Here is a 20,062-nt window from a genome sequence, read left to right on the forward strand (position 1 = left end):
TTCATCTAACACTACATAACACAGACATTTTACTGGATTATGGTAATTCTGTGAGTAGAAGGGTTGTACAGAACTTCAAATAGCATGCAAGGTAAACAAAATTGCATTTTTATGTATGTCTTGAGAATCAGATAATTATGTATGCATGTTTTTGTACTGGGACTTTGCAACTGTGTTCTGCCTGAAAATATGTTATTTTTGACAGATATTTTTCACAGTAGAATGAAGGTTTGGACAGATACACTTTACAATTTATATTCAGAGACAAGGTAATGAAGCCACTGGGAATTAATCTTCTTAGATGTGTCTTTCAGCTGAGTGGAGCCATTTAACAACATGAATATGATAATAAAGTGTGCAGATATGTCAGATGGCTTGCAGCTCCCGCAGTCTTACTGTTGCCCCATGTAGTGCAGTCAAAAAATAACCAGTCAGCCAAATATGAATTTTTGACCCCATGATTACCAAAAAAGGTTTTAAAAAGTTACAGCGCTATTCACATGGGAGTATTGAACTCCAGCCAGAACTCCATCCAATGAAAAAGGGCCCAGGTGTATCCATTTTGATTTAGAATCTAAATGAAGAATGGAATCTTGAGGGGAAAAGGGGATGACTAGCCCTGTTTTTATTGTACTTTCGCTGATGTGTGTGGTGAAGGATGAACTGTGAGTTCCAGCTGCGTTAGTATAGTGGAGGGGAAAAGGTGGCATACGTCTAATTTCCTTGAGGGCGCTACTGCCTGCTTTTGATCCAGCGGGGAAAGAGAGAGCATAATGTGATGATTTTTAATCTCATTATAACAATGTACTTGTAGGGGGGACCTGTGAGGGCCAAGAGATACACTTAAATTAAAATGCATCCTTTTGAATCAGTTGTTTTATTCAGTATTCAGATCATTCTTTTAAAGTCTGATGCTAAATGTTAAGGTTAAATTGTGTGTGTGTGTATATATATATATATATATACGGTGAGCTCCGTAATGTTTGGGACAAAGCCATTTTTTTCTTGATTTGGCTCTGTACTCCATAAATCTTTTCTAATCAAACAATACATATGTGGGTAAAGTGCAGATTATCAGGTTTATTAAAGGTTATTTTTTATAAATTTATGTTGGCTTTGTTTAAGCTTTTTTTATGGGTTTTGGTTTCACCATGTAGAAATTACTGCACTTTTACTGACTATCATCTCTGGTGATGTTCTGCCAGGCCTGTACTGCAGCCATCTTCAGCTCCAGCTTGTTTCGGGGAATAGTTGCCTTGAGTTTCCTTTTCAGTTTATGAAATGCATGTTCAGTTGGATTCAGATCAGGTTAATGGCTTGGCCAGTCAGCTGTGGTGTTCTGCTCACAGGACTCAAGGGGCTCATTCCAATCACTTATATTCTCTCCCTGAATCATGTCTATATGTCCTTTCCTCGCTCCTTAGATCCACCCAACGAAGGCCACAAGGAAAGGAGCGAGGAAAGAATGGACAGAGGAATCAAGTAAACGTATATTAGGAAAATGGAACGTCCCTGGTCATTCAAGTGTCAGATTGAAAACACATCAGTTACAGACGTGGCGGATGGGCAGAGGTGGCTCAGCTCTATCTTTTATACGTCATGTTCTCAAAAAAAAAAAAACTTCCGCAAAGGATGCACTCCTGTATCCTCCCTGAAGCATCCTCCGAGAGCGTCCTCGCACCTCCCAGGATCATTTAACAGATTGGAATAACCTTAAAGATGGCTGGATCAATTTCTGGGTCAGGCGAGGACCAATAAGATGAGGATGAGATAAGTGTTAGGAATGAGCACTCCTGTTTGGCTTTTGGTTGGCCAGTAAAAACTGTGAAAGAGAGAATGAAAGGCTGCTTCAGCCAAAAGGCCAAACAGTCAGAATTTGGTGCACGGGTATGATAACCCAGCATGCTTCACAGCGCCACTGAAATTATAGCTTTGTCTGCCACTGTAGCCATGTTCCGCTAGCTAGAACATTAGCCAGGTGAGCTCGCTGCATCTTCCAGTACATGGGTAGACCACAAAAAGTAGATGCAAATATGTACGGATATGCCTCCTACGCATATTGGCGTGACACATACTTGTCAGAAGATTATTATTATTTTCTTTTTAATCCAATAAGCCACCTTCAAAGGGTCACAAACACCCCCCCCCCCCATGTTCTGAAATGCACATGAAGTGAAAAGCGGGATGTGTCTACTGCATTGTCACTCCTTTTAACGCTACATGAAACAGGATCTTTCATTTTCCAGCAGGGATTCCACCCTGTTCTGAAGATCTGACTCAAAGAACGGCAGACCTGTTCATGTGCATCTTGGTTGTATTCACTTTATTTTAACACTACTAGGAACATTATGGGACCACAATGATAAGCTAATTCCCAAAGGCAACATCCATTTTTATGAGATGAGAAGGCAACATTTAATCTTGTTGTTTGCTTATAAAACTGGCTTTCACCTCACTGATAGTTAGATTAACTACGGGGACATTAATCACTGCTTTTCAGTTCTGTGTATCCATTAACGCATAAAAGATTAACTGTTTCATAAGCAGTCACATGTGGCTAGCAGAGTATTGCCTACATCAGTGGTTTTTCAAAGGCGTACCATCAAGGCTTCCCAAGTGTGCTGTGAAATAAGAGGCTAATTAGTGTTAAAGTTTCAGTTTTTTTTCCAATTTAAATGTTTATCAAGGCCCAACAATCTGCCTTAAAGTCTTAGACTTGCCTAAATTACATTAAAATAATTGTATTTAAAAATTGTCTTTCCCCTGTACCTGTGAAATTAAACCCATTCTCTTATTCTGAGATCTTCAGAATGTCTTCAAGATTCAGACTTACTTAGCCACTTTAAGAACAAATGCAATTTGAGCAAACAAAAACTTATGTTAAAAGCTCAGAAAGAAAATAGTGGTGCCCAGGCTGGAGTCAAGTCAAACTTAAAGTGCATTTTTACAGTCTGAAAATACATCACACCAAAGAAAATAATATTAAGAGGAAAAGGCACATGGGAAGAGTTCAGGGTACAGGAGAAAGACATGAGATATTAGACAGAAGATGGGGGGCTGGGGCTGCTGTAGTATTCTACCATCACAGAGTCCAGATTATAGTCACACAATATACAGCCCAGGCTCAAGCCTGTGCTGTTTTTGATCACAGTGTTTATTTGTGCTGGATGATTTTTAATATCTTTTAAATTGGTTGTGCAATGTGTCATATGACATGTTGTTTTCTCCTCCTAATTTTCATTTTATTATTAATCTATTAGATGTCAGAATAGCTATGTTTATGACTAGTATTGTAAAGGAGCTTGTATCTGACCTGTAAATTTACCAGCATGTTTTTACAGGGATTTTGTGTAACATAATATCTGTTAGACAAGACTTTTTTAAAGTCTGAGAAGGTTGCTTAACATCTGAGACAAAGTTTTCAATGATTATCCTTTTTGCACTCAGATAATTAGTGATAGGTACATCTTTGTCTGTCCTCACCTCTCTCACCTCTTTTTTTGCCATCCTATTTATTAAAAGGCCGAAACCTTCCCTGTTAATACCGAACCAGTCAGCAGGACCTCACGCACGCATGCACAGACAAAAATGTCTTTTTCAAGTAAAAGTTAAAAGTGGCGTGCCTAGAAATAATTTCCTTGTGCAGCAGGAAGCAGATATATATTGAATTTCTTGCTGAACATGTAAATGGGCCACAGGCTGACAACACAGACAGCACTGTCTTTGAAAATTGTGTTTCAGGGAGACAGGCACAAAGTAACCAGTCATCTTCAATGCCTGGCCTAATCTATTGGGTTTAATGAAGGCAAGATTTTTAAATTTTGTATTTAATTTGATTTAGCATTTTTATGAGGCAGGCCCCCGTGCTAAATCACATTAAAAATGTTTATAGTCGCATTAACTTTCTTGCTTACAGTCAGTGCTTTGGACTACAGTTAATAAATGCAACCGATTTACATAAAATATTCAAAGAAGCCCATTATTGCCACAGCGTTTCATCTCTGCTGCTAAACTTCAATCAGTTTTGCATTTGAAATGCATTAAATGTCTTGGTAAAATGTTATAATCTGCGCAGCAGTATTTTTTTATAGTAGGTATTGGGGGAAACGGAACTTATGTGAAGCGCATTAATTCCCCTGCTTAATTATTTAAAATGTATCGATTTCTCGCGCATTATTTCAATTTATAACACATTAAGTATTTAAAAAATTCATGTAATTGTCTTGTTTATCAGAGCATACAAAGCTATTCTTGTTATAAATCAGAAATGGTGACTTCAGGCCTCTGAAATCACATGGACATTTTAACTGCTTTTGTTTAATTTATTGCACCATTTTGCAATGGTGAGCAATTTAACCAGGCCATCAATATGATTTTTTTTTTTTTTCAAAAAGTATTTTCTTTGAAATCATTACCATGTAAATGGCGAGGTGTCGTAAGCATCCGTTCACTCAGTTTTCCTGCAGAGGCTGTGTAAATATGCCACATACGTGAACAAACAGTGTCATATGAGTGTCCTTGAAAATATATTCCGGCACCAATTTTATTCAAGGTATCGTTTATGGACTACGTTTTATCCATGGCCTATATGTTGAAATTTATTTTTCTGTACATTGTGGAGGATTATTGATAGATTTGCTCCTACATAATTTCTAACACCAGCACCTTCTCACCTCACCATGGTGACAGAATGGAGCCCTTCTATACATCTCAGTGAATTCTAGGAAGGATTCTACACAGTAGTGTTGCTTGCACATTTGTAAATGCATTCCTTTGTTTTTGCTCCCCTGTTTCTTCCAATTTTGAAGAGATTTGGGAGAGTGCAGACAAGTATGTGTTTTCTTCCAAAGCAAATGAAGTGCCATTTATTTGCATTTTGCTCATGTGCTTCCAAAATATAAGTATGATATAATAATTATTTTTATTGGTCATACAGCTAAATTGCAGCATTGCCATTTTTACTTCTAATTTCTATTTTGTCCTTATTTCAGTATCTCCATTTCTGGTGAGCTGACTTTCAGCTTTGAGATAATAATGGAGGGGGTATGAAAGAAGAACCCTGAATACTATTCACACTAATGTCTTTCTTCTTGATAAGTTATTAAGATTCTGTAGGAGTGTTGTCCACAGGTACATTGGGAGTATTATTGGAAATTACTTTCAATTTAATTTGTAACATTTGATGCATTAGGACTCTAATCAGGATTGCACCTGGTCATGTGCATGAGCACTGACCCACATTTGGATTTCTGACAAAATAAGGAGAAAAAATGGAAATGGTGGAAACAGCTGATATGAGAGGGTTTAGGTGTGGTTTTACAGAAGTTACCGTGCGACGTGGTGAGCTGAAATTTCTCCCCAAAATGCTAGGGGTACAGTGTGTATCATTTTTTAAAAATGAAATATTCCTAAATGACCATGAAAATGTGTAGCTGACTGAGAATGAGATTCGGTGGGAGAAATTCAACACCTCAGACTGTGTTTGTGTACTGGAAATTTCCGTATGAAATTGCAAATCGGGGCAATCCATTGTATATGAAGAAAATGACACTGCGAGTGATGAATTTAGGGCCGTGTCCAAAGCCCACCAAATCTTGCAGGTCCTAACATTCAGTGGCCCGCAGTGGCATTACAGGGTGCCTGGTGGGTCTATGGGAACTGGTTGATTGTTTGCACTCTCTGCGGCCAAATAACGAAAGAAGGCCAACAAGCCAGCTAGGTAGATTGTTATTTCAGTTCCCATCTAGTAAGACATTTAAGTTAACTAGCTATGTAATTTGGTTACTTGGTAACTGCAGATATTAACCCAGCTTGAAAAGCTAACAAGACAGTGTCTGAAGATGACTTTACATAACCATATAATTAGCAAATGCTTAAATTATAATAAACTGAAACGTACATTAATGTGTACAATTATAATATGTTTTCAGCAGGAAGGATCCCCTCATGTTCCCTCTCCATGAATGCAGTAATTGCTGTATCTTAAGGTCTGAATGCCGCTTTAATGGCTTTCATTGAGCTGACCACTTGTCATTCTGTTTTACTGAAATTTATCAGTTTCATTTTTGGATTATATTGATTGCATTTTTAGCTATTTGCCAGTCTTCTGTCATGCTACGCTAGAAAATCATAATGATTTCCTCCTTTTAAAGAAAGGATTTTTTCCACTGTACATAATATTCTGCTTGCAATCTAGTAGCAAAACTATCAGTTTCAATACTGAACCATGTACTTTACACCATATGTAGTCTTTCGCAAGGTTCTGGTCTTATCTTAGGTTCTGGTCACATAAAAACACAACATATGCAAAGAGACAGTAGTCTAACATATTACCTGGGTGGCTGACATTTCATGTAATTTCTGAATTTTGAAGAAACTGATATTTTCCGTTGCTATTGTCTAAGTCCATGGTCTTCTATCCTCCCTCAACTTTCAGAAGACACAGGCTGTCAGATTTCTGTGCAAGTTGACTTGCACTCTTTGTAATGTTGATTTTCATTTGAATGTCAATGCAATGCTCATTCCTTGCCACTAGGGTGAAGACTTGCATATTGCGCTTTAAAATAACCAAAACATTAAACAGCAAGACCTCTTTTTTCATGATGAATTCTGTCCTATTGTGTTTTATCCATTTATTTGCACTGGCAGTGCATATCATGCAACAAATTGTAAACAGAAAAGGCTCACCTCACTATTATACACACACACACACACACACACACACACGTGCGCATATGTGAACTCACAAATGTACACACCCACTCTCACACACACACACACACACACACACACACACACACAGGTCCATCTCACAGAGATGGAGGCTGCATCTACGATTGTAGATTTGTCACTAAACCTGGGCTCTGGGGAATGTTCTCTGCTGCCTTTTGAACGAGGCTGATGAGAATCTGGCCCAAAATGCCAAGCCGGATGAGGGTGCGGTATTCCTCAGTGTGCTGTAAGATAAGATAAGGAGGCTTTATTGTCTGTGAGGAATTTAACACACCTTGATATGCAGTATTAAAATTGATATATACTGTATATATTGGAGTAGTCATATTGAAGAACAGTGCAGTGGCTAATAACATTGTTTTGTTTGACTGGGTGCATTCAAAATCTATTTCCCGACTGGTACAAATTCATGATCAGGGGTGTTTCTTGTTTCCAGTGTGCTGCATGCTTTGTATCTGTCTCACAGAGTGAAGATGACAAATCTAAGCCACTGGTTTTCCTCTTTTTACATATTTGGTGGTTATCTGATCTATAAATGTTTTGTAGAATCTACAGACATTTTCGAGAGTTCTTAGTTCATACCAGAGGTGGCCAACCATGATCCTAGAGAGCCACAGCATGGCTGGCTTATCTTCAGCCTAACATCAGCAACCGTTTCTAAGAGCTCTGTGACATCACATGTTTTCACACATTTCTTTATGACGTGGATCATTTCAGATGAACATTTCACATCTAAAATCAATAACCATTTCATTTATTTCCTTTGTTTTGATTTTTCGTTTATTTTGGTTTTAAGTAAGGGAATAATTTCGGCATGAAGCCATATGTCATTGTTAGAGGCTGTGACACCCATTTCAGGGTTCACCACACAGTGTCAGTGTTGCACCACTGCTGTCTGACTTTAACACCTCCGGTTTCTGCCCTGACACAGACGATGGAGAACAGGGGGCCGCGGAGGGTCCTGGAGAGAGCAGCGGCAACCAGGAGGCACAACCCCCCGAGGGTTCGAAAGATGACGCTTGTGCTGAAGAGGTTAGCCGACTCACATCCCTGCATAACACACAACATAAGGAAACCTCCCCTCATATTTTGAGATTAGCAACTGGTGTAAACAAAGTATCTATACATGCGATAGTTCTGTTCATTTTCTCTGAATCAAGACAGAAAATTAGCCCAGTATCTCATGGGCTCACTGGCTCCAATGCGTTCACTTATTCTTGAATTTGATTTGCACAGGGTTTGAATTAGTTATTTGGAGAATGATCACAATAATTTTTTTCACTTTCTTATTTAAGATGTGATTATAGAAAATAGACAATGACAACTGTGCCTATTGATGTTATTTATATAGCTGTTTATTTGGTAGGCACTCTCATGTTGCCATCTTACATCATATATATATATATATATAAATATAAATACACATTGGCTAGAACAAATACATCATTGGAAGATGGTGAAATTATATGAAACATATTTAATTTTACAAAATTTAATGATTGGTGTTGTTTTTATTTTGCTTAGAAAAGCATAAATTCATGTTAAGAAAATGTTAAAAGAAAACATTCTGGCAATATTTGTGCTTTCCTACAATATGAACAAAATAGCTCCGTAACACAACAGGCCGAGCACATTTGTATCTTTTATTTTGTTGTGTCAATGTTTATTTTGTCTATGTGCATGTGTGTGTGTGTGTGTGTGTGTGTGTGTTTAAGTGTGTATTCATTGTTTCATTTCAAATCCAGTGTGCTGGAGTTGAGAAAACATGTGTCACTGTACAAATACAGACTGCACTGTGTGTGTGTGTATGTGTTCGTGTGTAGCTATTTTTTGTGTTGCTATTTTCAGATGTTACACAGGGGGTAAGAAGGATCCTCTTGCTCTCTTTCAAGGTTGCTTATGATACACAGGGAATGTTTTATGTATGAATTTTGACAAGCAAGCAATGCCCACCCAACACACACCTGAATTTCATTTGCTGCCAGTAACAACATGCCTTGCACCAGATCTCAGTATATTAGCCAGCCAGGTGTTCCAGTGAACCCTTTCAGCCAAGTTTAGGAAATATGTTATCTCCTCCACCATTTCTTGTAAAAAGCAGTTGGATTCACTTTCAAGAGGCAGATTTTTTTTTAGCAAAGTTTCAGTGTTTCCCACAGGTTGAGAATTTATTTTTGCCGGTCGACTCTGTGTACGTGCTCGGGTGGGATTGTTTGTACTGTTTATTTATTTAATTATTAATATTTTGTGGTCGGGCAGTTGTATTCATTTATTTTGACTTTACCCATGCCTCCAGATGAAAATTAAATATGTAGTGGTGACAGAGAGAATGAACAGAATTCAAAAGGAACCCAAACTGAAACAATGTTTGCAGTAATGGTCTCAGTTGCAGACAAACCATCATGCTCTCTGAATGGTTTGGAGGGTAATATAATTACATACAAATCCTGAACATAAGTTAAGGATTGGTGCCTTTAAAGTCATTAGTGCCTGATATCCAAAATGCCCTAATTCCTGAACACAATTCCTGAACACAACATAAAATATGTAGGTCTAACTATTAACCATAACTGTTACTATAACTGTGATGTTATGGCAACCTATTTGTGGTGCAGTTTCTCCCTCCTTCTTCTCTAGCCTTCTTTTTTTTTAAGAAGAATATTTCTATTCCCTGTCACAAGTGCAAAGTTAACGTTTTCATTAGCTATCTAAGCTAACATTAGCTGGGTGAACACTGATGGTTGCTAAATGGTAGCTAACATTAATCCAAGTAATGTTGATAACTTTTCAGTCATGGTTAGGGCAGAGGACACGTTCTTTTGAAGAAACGATGCATAACAATAGCTACATGTTTACCGGTTTTGAAAACCTTAAAATATTTTGTTACCTGGCACAGATATGGTCACACTACTGTCCTTTTAATTATGTTCGCGTCCAGGGACTGTCCTCCCTGCTCTGCTCTACATACGCTGGCTATGACGGAGCAGGGAGGGTTAACTCACACAGCAAAATAAGTTGGCTGTATGTCACTCTGACATTTTAAAAGAAAAAATAACGAATACAAAAGTATAGTGTGTTGCTTATAGAAATAGGCAAGCGACAAATTTGGAAAAATCTTTTTGGGCGGGGGGAAATCTATTCAGACAGGACCCCCAAATAAATGAATTGTATGAGAAACACTGTTGCTTTTACCATAAGTGTTCAACTGAAACGAGATTTCCTATTTCACTGAAGTGTACAGTAGACTTCACCATCGCATTTAAAGATATTTTATACAAAGATAAGATTGTAAGTTGGCTTCTGCATTAACACACATATTTTTCCCTGTTTTATTTCTGCAACTAGTATCGGGGTTGGTGCACCCCACATTGCTTAGAAACAGGTACTCTAGGAATTGTTGTTGAAATGTAATTGGCCTGTCCTTGGATAGCGATAGCAAGAGAATAGTTTCACCACGAATGTGAGACATTGCTTAGTTTTTGTAAAACTTCATTGACAATAAACGCTAGTCGTATTTCTAGTAACCATTTTAGACCAGTTTGAATATTCAAATGTGTTCTATTATTTTATCTTTTTATTGGTCAAACTTTCAATTTTGTAGTTTTCATTCCAAATTTTACTGAGACTATACAGTGATACCGGAGGTTGCAAGCTGAATCTGTGTGGAAATATATTGAGGAACAGGAAGTTGCTGGACTTACTCAATATTCTTTCCATTCCTCCCTGACAATACCACTCAGTGATTGCCTCTAGAATAGATAAGAATGAACACAATGTAACAAGTAAGCAGGCGAGGGAATGTTGAGGCAACAGCACAAATTCCAAAATGTCAATACAGTTCATTAGCTCAGTGACTGTTAAAATGTTTACAGCAAAACAAATCAGTACTGACAGTCGCTTAGGTGTGAGCTTTGTGTTCCACAATACATGTAGTTAGTGATGCATTGACCAAGACTCCAGGAACAGACTCCAGGAGCCGAGAGAGCATCTCAAAAGCAGTCCAAGAGAACTCTGGAAAAACATCCTGATACATTCATTCACCTACCTTTATGGACAACAGTTAAAACCCAATACATGAGGTCACATCCATATGATATAAACACCAATTATTTACCTCCATGTTGACAAGCGCCCACTCCCTGGGCAGTGCTCCCTGCCGGTTACCTCATCAGGGTGCCTCTCTCTGCTCGATGTCCAGGCACCTGCTGTCATGCCATGAGATAGCTTGCCATTATAGCCTTGAAGCAATGACACCTGACACCCTTTGGTTCCCAAACATTAAAACTGTAAGACAGTGGAAAGTGAGATTATAAACGCACAGGAGAGATAATTAGATGATACGGTAACAACAGGACAGAACAAGCACTCAGGACATTCCAGTTCCCACCCGTACTATCCCATCAGGCCCATTTCCCTTACTAGGCCTTTTGCCTCTCAGTACACACACTGGTACGCCTAAACCAGTCCAGCAGTAAGAGTGTGAATTCCAGCATGCTACATCAGTCCCCTGTTTAGTTCAACGGACTCAAGCTCAACCCACATAAATTAACCTTACCTTACGGTCCATTACATTACATTACATTACATTAATTTGGCAGACGCTTTCATCCAAAGCGACGTACAATAAGTGCATACTGGAGTTTGTTGGAATAACTACAAAACACAGGTCCAATAAGGTACGATACTCATTATGTTACAGTTATTCATAGCCATGGACACATTAAGTCTAGTTCAAACAGCATAGGCTAGGTCAGAGAGTAATGTTCAGTCAAACTAGGAGGCATGACAACTACAATGCTACAACATCAAGATAATGATACAAATACAAAGTGCTGGATGAAGGTAACATGAAAGTGCATATGGAGGTGCATGTGGAACATGAGAGTGCTATAGGAACAAAGTAGAAGGATATAAGAATGATCCTAGATTGGGAGTGCCCTACAGAGAGGGGATACACAGTCCAGGTTAGTCTGAAGAGATGAGTCTTCAGACCATGGTGGAAGACGGGAAATGACTGAGTGGTTTGTAGAGGAAGAGAAGCTCCGTGTTAGGGACGAGCGAGAACCATTCACCCGGATGGCGGGGGGTGCAAGTCATCCTGCTGTAGCAGAGCGGAGTGGTCGAGCTGATGTGTAGGATTGAATCATGTCCTGTAAGTAGGTGGGGGCTGCCCGTTTGGCTGCAGTGTAGATGATGGTCAGGACTTTGAATTTGATCCTGGCAGGTACCGGTAGCTAGTGGAGCAACCTCAGCAGGGGAATGGCGTGAGAGAACTTAGGAAGGTTGAACACAAGTCGGGCAGCAGCATTCTGAATCATCTGTAGTGGCTGTATGGCAGACGCTGGCAGGCTTGCAAGGAGGGAGTAGTGCAAGCTGGCAGGCTTGCAGTAGTCAGAACGGAAGGTCACCATTGCCTGGACAAGTAGCTGGGTGGAGTGTGTAGTCAGGTATGGTCGAATCCTCCTGATATTGGACAGGAAGACTCTGCAGGACCGTGATGATCCCTAAACCTAGTCACATTTGGGATGAATTACATGTATTCTGGCTTTATTAACATTAGCTTTATTACAGATCATAGAACATAGCTCCAGTTTCATAGTGGAATAGCATGAATTATATATTTGATTTCTATTAAGGGAATAGTGCACTTCCCGTTTCTTTAATAGCTTTTTTCAGTTTTAGTGCTTGTTTTTGTTTGGCCCAGACAATGAAGGATATTTTAGATCTTTTTTTTATTTTTTTTAAATTATGACCTGTTGGTTTGATAAAACATTTTTTGCAGAATAATTGTGTAAGATGCTATCAATAGTCATTTAATATTTTTGATTGAGTGTTGTTCAATAGTACTGCGACTAAGTCTTAAATGATTGCTAATGTTATGTCTTGCTGCTAGTTGCCCGTTTAACATTTTTTAGGCTGTGGTGCACTCTAGTAGTTTGTACCCGAGCCATAAATTAACCTTGTACAATCCAGAGCCAGTTAAGTCCACAGATCGATAGCTAGTTAGCTACGTCGGTACACATCAAAAAGGTATTCTAGCTATTCATCAACAAGAAGAAGTCTAAAAAGTGGTTATCGGTCTTGCTGTTTGAGTCGTGCGGGTGCAGCCAGTAGCATATTTTGCTTGGAAAAGAAGGTTATTCATGTGGACATGCAAAATGTCAACCCATTTGACAAGAACGTGTGTGGGTCAAACTAACTATTGAGAATTGATCCAAGAGTTGTATCCATTCAGGAATCTGTTCAGGCCAGAGACTGCAGACAATGTGTGCACGGCATGTATGTATACTGTATCAATGCACAATTATGATATCAAACATTATCATTTTAATTGATAACTGAACCTTGACTTTATCGTTACAAAAGCAGATTTCGGAAGAAGCTAAAGGGACGTCTAAAGACCCTGACGACTGCACAGAGAAGGATGAGGGGGTCGAGAAACCCATCGAGGATGGAGATGGTGGTGGTGGAAAGGAGGAGAAGAGTGAGGAGAAAAGCGATAGCCCTTCCCCTTCTAATGAGAAAAATGAAGAAAAAAGTGACAACTCTGCATCTGCCCCAGAGGAAAAAGAGACTGAAGGGAAATTGGAGGAGGGAAAGGAAGAAGCAAAGCCGGAGGACAGGGAGCCGGATAACACGGGCCAGTCTGGCGAAGGAGAAGTAAGTGGCGACGGTACAGAAGAAAGCCCACCAGCAGAGGCCGTCTCCAAGGATCAGGGTGAAGAAGGACAGGGTAGTGTCGTAGAGGACAAACCAGAGCAGGAGAAGGCTGGGAGTTCTGAGACCAAGAAGGAAAATGCCGAGGAGGAGGAGGAGAAGCCATCAGACCAAATTCAGGAAGAACCGGAGAATAAAGAGGAGGAAGAAAGTGGAGGACACAAAGGGTCAGAAAAGGAAGATCAAGGAGGAGAGAAAGAATAAGCAATAGGAATATGCACTGAATTGGTTGACAAATAAGACAGAGGATCTTATATAGGTAGAGAAACAGTAGAACGCTACCATAGATGTACCCGTTTAATCCTAATATGGGAAAATATAAAAAATGCGGAAGACATTGAAAATCATGTCACACTATTATCTCCAAACAGAACTGAAGAAATTCCTATGTCCATAGGAGGCTTATTTTTACTATGCTTATTTCCAAACAAAATGTGATATAAACACATTATACACACACACACAGCATAAAATCTATTGTATCCAGACAATATAACGTGAACTTTATATGTAATGTGCAAATAATTACGCAATTAAGAAGGAATGTGTCCTTTGCTTTAAGTGGAAAAGGATAATTATTATTTAATATTAAATTTAGAAATGAGAAGAAATGTATTTTTATAATTTTCAGTTTTAATTGTTTGTCTACTTTAATGCTTAAAGCTGCAAGACCATTCTCTTGTCATATACTCTCATATAGTTTAGCAAACTCTGTTAGGGTTTGTTAATTGTAATTACTAAGGCACTCTTGTCAAAGCATTTCTATGGAAATATAGGGAGATCTGCCAACACTAATATCGTCAGGCTCTAAGATTAGCAATATCTTTTTTAAACATTGTACATGTCTTGATTTATTTGTATTTCACGATTATATGAAGGCATTATTTCTGATAATGGCAATTATTAAAGTAGTGCACAGCCAAAAAGCGATATATTGTCTCTTACAGAAAATGGTAGACATTTACTCAGTCCCAGTACTTTCCAGTGAGCACAGTTAGGCTGCATTCTGTTTGTTTGTACAATGTGTTTGACATTGTATCGCAATTAAAATACATTTTCAATGTACACCGCTTGTTTTGGAGAACAGTCAATGTTGACGTGGTATATTTTCCACTGTATTTTCAGGACCATGCACTGAAGTATATTCCAGTGAATACTGGTGAGAGAAGTTTACCACTGTTTACTCTTAACCACCCAATTATGAAAAAGCCAGCCATTCCTTGGATATAATGGGTTAATGAAAAAAACTGTTGTATGCCCACCTCCACTTCATTAAGTGTTATAACACAGATTCAGTCAACAAAAGAACAGATTTCTTTTTTTTTTGCAGTGATGATTGCAATAGAAGTCAAAAGATGACTGAGTTCATGTCGAAAATCAGAAAATTCCTATGTTCACGTTTTAGTACTGTATGCAGGGGTTGACATTAATACCCGCCAAATGCGAGTAGAATTGGCGTGTGGCGTGGCGTGTAACTCTTACTAGCCACTTTGGCAGATGACATTTTGGTAACATTTTCTATGAAAAAAAAATTGTAGTTTACAAAAGGCATCTGAAATAATTCAGTCAATTAGAGGTGATTCTACATGATACTACAACTCCCACGAGCACTGGGTGTACATTGTGTGCTCATCCCATTGGCCCATCCAGTGTGCTGCCTAGTGTCTTGCCTCCTCGGTCCAGCTGTAAGTGTAATTGATAAGAAGGAGAACTTGGCCAAAATCAAACCACTGTCAAATATAGCACTGCTTACAAACTGTGTATTGAACTTTAAACACAATAGTGGGGAGCCCAGATTCAGATTGTTGCTCTGTTGTGATTCAGTTATGCTCGGAAAACACAGAATTGACCATTAGTGCCGCACGAATCACAGAAAACAACAGTAGCCCAGCGAAGGAGCATAACTTTGACAGATGGACATCCATGATTTTAGAGTCACTTGTTTATTTAGCAATGGCAAAAAAAGAACAGAAGAAAGTAGGCTGTTTGGTTTAACCCTGTGGCATAAAATGCATACGCCTACACAGGTGTAGTTACTGTATTTTCTCACCGCCAATGGTATTTTACAATTGCAATTTAAAGCTAAAGTAAAAATTAAAAAATAAATAAACATGCATCTGCAGAGCTGTCAACGTTGGTGTTATGAAATGAATATAAGCACATTATTTTCACACAATGCTCAATACCATTCGATATAGCAGTTCTCCTCAATTCGGCTATAGGCAGGTAAAATCATTTTTATTTGCATCACAAAATTGCACACTGTCACACACCGCGACCCACCCGTTTCTGAACAGAAGAGTTGGACACGGAGATACGAGAATCCAGGAGTTTCTGGTCTTTATTTCACACTTGTTAGAGAGAGAGAACAAACAAAACTGCTTCGCCCTTCACCCTCACAGGATTGGGGTAAAAATTACAAAGAAACACAACAAACTAAAACAATAAAGACAAAATAATGAAACTATGCACACTTTCCAGCCTTTACCCGTGCTGGTTGTTGCTCTCTCACTCTCTCTCTCTTCACTTTCTCAGTCACCTCCACCTACTGGGAAGAAAGCACACTTTAAATACCTGGATTAATTACGGATGCACTCCAGGTGCGTGTGCCTACTTAACCAGTAGGCGTGGTCCTCAGACTGCCCTGAACCTCTCCCACAATCTGAGCCTTGCCACACTCCTCCACAGCCAGAAAGCCAGAATTTCCTCTCAGGAGAGGAAATCAGCACAAGCGTTAGCGGACCTTCCCGGCCTAGCGAAATAGCTGGAGAGCCAGATACCACCGGGTAATCCGAGAGTTGGTGTCTTTCATTTTATGCAGCCATTGGAGGGGGGCATGATCTGAATAGAGGGTAAAGGATCGACCCGGGAGGTAGTACCAGAGAGTCAGTACAGCCCACTTTATCGCAAGACATTCTTTTTCAATGGTACTGTACCGACTCTCCCTGGGCTTGCGGTTGATGTAGAGCACCGGTTGCTCCTCCCCATCCAACTCCTGGGACAACACCGCCCCCAGTCCTCTATCCGAGGCATCGGTCTGCAGGAGGAAAGATTTATCAAAGTCAGGGCTAATCAACAGAGGACCACCACACAAGCATGCTTTTATTTTCAAAAACTGCCTGGCACTGCTCCGTCCGCTGGACCGGATCAAAAGCTCCTTTTCGAGTGAGGTCGGTTAAGGGACCTGCGAGGCTCGTAAAGTCCGTAATAAATTGCTGGTACTAATTTTCTAATCCCAAGAACGACCTCACTTGTTTTTTAGACATGGGTTGGGGACAAGCAGCTATAGCAGCAGTTTTATCAACCAAAGGACTTGTCCCCGGCCCAAGAGGAACCCCAGATACCGTACCTCCCTCTGCCCAATTGCACACTTCACGGGGTTTGCCGTGAGTCCCGCCCCCCGCAACATCTTTAGGACAACTGGCAAATGCTGCATATGCCTCCGCCAATCGTTACTATGAATGATGATGTCATCTAAATAAGCCGCAGCATATGCAGCACGTGGTCTTAAAAGCCGGTCCATCAGTGCTGGAAGGTAGCGGGTGCCCCATCCAAACCGAACGGGAGGGTGACAAATTAGTGTAATCTGAACGGACTGGAGAAAGCCAATTTCTCTTTTGCTCCTGGAGATAAGGGAATCTGCCAGTAGCCCTTGGTTAAATCCAGTGTCAAAGTGTAAAAAAATTAGCAGTGCCCAATCGGTCCAGGAGCTCGTCCACCCGAGGCATCTACGTTTACCTTTCGGCGATCCACACAGAAATTAACCAACCCATCTGGCTTGGGAACAAGCACGATGGGGCTACACCAATCACTGTTCGATTCCTCAGTCACTCCCATCTCTAGCGTTTTGCCCAATTCTTCCTGAACGAATTTCTTTTTATGTTCAGACAGTCGATACGGGTGACTTCCAACCACGGTGCCCGAGGGGGTATGTATGCGGTGTTCTATAAGATCAGTTCTTCCTAGTAGGGGTGAAAACACGTCAGAAAACTACCTCTGTTTGCTGCTTCAGAGTCAGATGGCTGTCAATTGGAACCGGACAGGTTTTTCCCAAATTAGAAATTTCCGGTCCCATTTGACCTGACTTCCGTTGTCGCAAGCAAAGCAGGGTCTACCTCTCTCCACAGTTTTAATAAATTGAGATGGTAGATCTGACGTACTCCACCCCTGTCAGAACAAATAACCTCTACATCCCCAATTTGCCGTGTGACCTCAAAAGGTCTTTGCCACTGAGCAAGTAATTTGGGATGCTGATGATGGGAGTAAGACTAGGACTTTGTCTCCCAGTTTAAATATTCGCAATTGAACTCCCATGTTATATTGCTGCTAAAATGCCATGGGGCCTTTGCCCGTACAATAGCTCAAATGGGGAAAACCCCATAGAGGCTTGGGGAAACTCTCTCACAGCAAATAACAGGGGGTCAATTAATTTACCCCAATTTTGATCAGTGTTGGCGAACATACAAATCATTGTCTTCAAAGTTCTATTAAATCGCTCCACCAACCCATCAGTTTGAGGGTGGTAAACACTGGTTCTAATAGACTTCACATCCAACAATTTGTACAGTTCTTTTAGTGTTCGTGACATGAATGATGTGCCCTGGTCTGTGAGAATATCTTTTGGGATTCCCAAAAAATAGCGCCTCTGCAATAGTCTTAGCCGATATATTGCGAAAGGCTACTGCCTCTGGGTGTTGTGTTGCATAGCCCACTAGAACTATTACAAAACGATAACCTCTGGAACTTCGTTCTAATGGTCCGACGAAGCTAATGCTAATTCTTACGAAGGGGACCTCTATTAAAGGAAACGGTTGCAACGGAGCTTTTGGAATGGCCGCTGGATTTACTTTCTGGCACTCTTGGCACTCCGCACACCACCGATGGATGTCACCCCATATGCCAATAAAATCGGACCATTATACGATAGAGTGTTTTATCCTGCCCCAAGTGACTTGCCATCGGATTGTTATGAGCCGCCTGAAAAACCATTTTCCGGTGGCTTTTTGGTAGTAAAAGCTGTGTATTTTCCTCCAGAGTATACAGGTCCCGACATACCTGATATAATTTGTCTTTAATTATACAGAAATAGGGGTATGTCACTGCCCTCTGCTGGTTAAGAAACCTACCATCAATTTTAATCACTTGGTCAGCTACTCGACTCAGCGTTTCATCCTGAGATTGTTCGAGAGAGAAGTCAGTCACACGGGTGAGCAATGGAGGTCAACTAGTAGCTGCCCCCGCCTCCATGTCAGACATTTCTGCCTCACTAAGATCCAGGTTTTGCCCAGCAGACGACCCCTCCCTCGAATCTGCGTCATTTGTGACCAGCTCCTCCTCAGCTGCAGCAAAAGGGCAATAAACACATCCCCCTTGTTAGGCCCCTCCTGCTATTTTTACTCTCGCCATTTCTTTGAACCCCGGCCAATCGTGTCCCAGAATGAGCGGGAGGGGGGTGCGGAGACTAACCCCAACCACCACACTATGCTTTTCTTCCCAAATTGAAAACTCAATCTGTGCGGTCGGATAGTAATGTATATCCCCGTGCACACACATAATTCCCACCTCCGTGAGTCTATCAATTGCCTCTGGTGGAACCAGACATTGGTGCACAAGGGTTCGAGAACAACCCGAGTCCAACATAGCCTGGACTGTATTCGACTTCCACACGCACATGTCATCGCCATTATTTAAAATTGTGGATACATGTACTCTTTGTACTGATTTGTCTGCTCTCTCTCTCTCTCTCTCTCTCTCTCTCTCTCTCTCTCTCTCTCTCTCTAACACACACACACACACACATACAGACACACACAGTTTACTCAGGTTGAATAGTTTCTGTTCAAATAAAATGGCATGTCCAAACAAATGCATGCAGTTACATTCTCCAGTATATTTATTGTTTTTTTGTTTTTTTTTTGCGGGGGGGGGGGGGGGGTCATTGAAAATGCTGAGTGGCTAATGACTTTGGGAAACCATTTGCTACAGTGGTTGGTGAGCCAAAAAGTTCATGTCAAGCCCTGACTGTATGTATGTACAGTGTTGTGTCATGTTCTAATTTTGTGCAAAAGATACTGTTGACCAGCTTCAACAATTCACAAATCACATAAATCAAGAATGTTGAGGTAAGTATGTTTCCAGAGGTTGTAGGCCAGGCAATGTGCATGATGCAAGATCAGCTGGAGAGAATAGAAGGCCACTGAGGAGTGAGTTTCAGTAAAGGTAGGATACAGCTATACTCAACATTTAACTTAACTCATACATTTATGAGGGTCACATTATTTGACACCAAGATGTTAATGAAATAGAAACTGAAATCATTAAGTCTCTGTCAAACACTCAATGTACTCAAGAGGTTTTCTCCTGTATTTGTACATTTATGGTTTTACCTGAATTCACAATTTTCCAACATTCAAATCCCGCATCAGCTGCGACCTTTTTTCAGGTGGTGTGAATGACTAATAAACAGTGCTTTGTATCTGTGAGTAACTTGTCTATAAATGTGGACTATGAGATTTATGCATACACATACATGCAAACACACATACATTGTACCCAGTCCCGGATGTAGACTGCTGGGGGGGGTGATTTTTTTTCCAAGGCACAGTGTATGCTG

General features: G+C 40.3%; 1 protein-coding gene across 3 annotated transcripts in view; it reads left to right on the top strand.

The window, feature by feature from the left end:
* The window catches only part of LOC118216754 (doublecortin domain-containing protein 2-like), a 44,819-nt gene extending 30,305 nt beyond the window's left edge, over positions 1–14,514 (top strand). For 2 of the 3 annotated variants that reach the window (XM_035398246.1, XM_035398410.1), the window contains 2 exons: positions 7,664–7,764; positions 13,099–14,514. In XM_035398246.1, the coding sequence (XP_035254137.1) occupies positions 7,664–7,764; positions 13,099–13,653 (656 nt within the window). In that variant the 3' untranslated portion in view covers positions 13,654–14,514. The remainder of the gene's footprint in view (positions 1–7,663; positions 7,765–13,098) is intronic. The other variant, XM_035398322.1, reaches the window with a different exon arrangement.
* The last annotated feature ends 5,548 nt before the right edge of the window (positions 14,515–20,062 follow it).

Source organism: Anguilla anguilla, chromosome 1 (assembly GCF_013347855.1).
Source record: "Anguilla anguilla isolate fAngAng1 chromosome 1, fAngAng1.pri, whole genome shotgun sequence".
Lineage (NCBI taxonomy): Eukaryota > Metazoa > Chordata > Actinopteri > Anguilliformes > Anguillidae > Anguilla > Anguilla anguilla.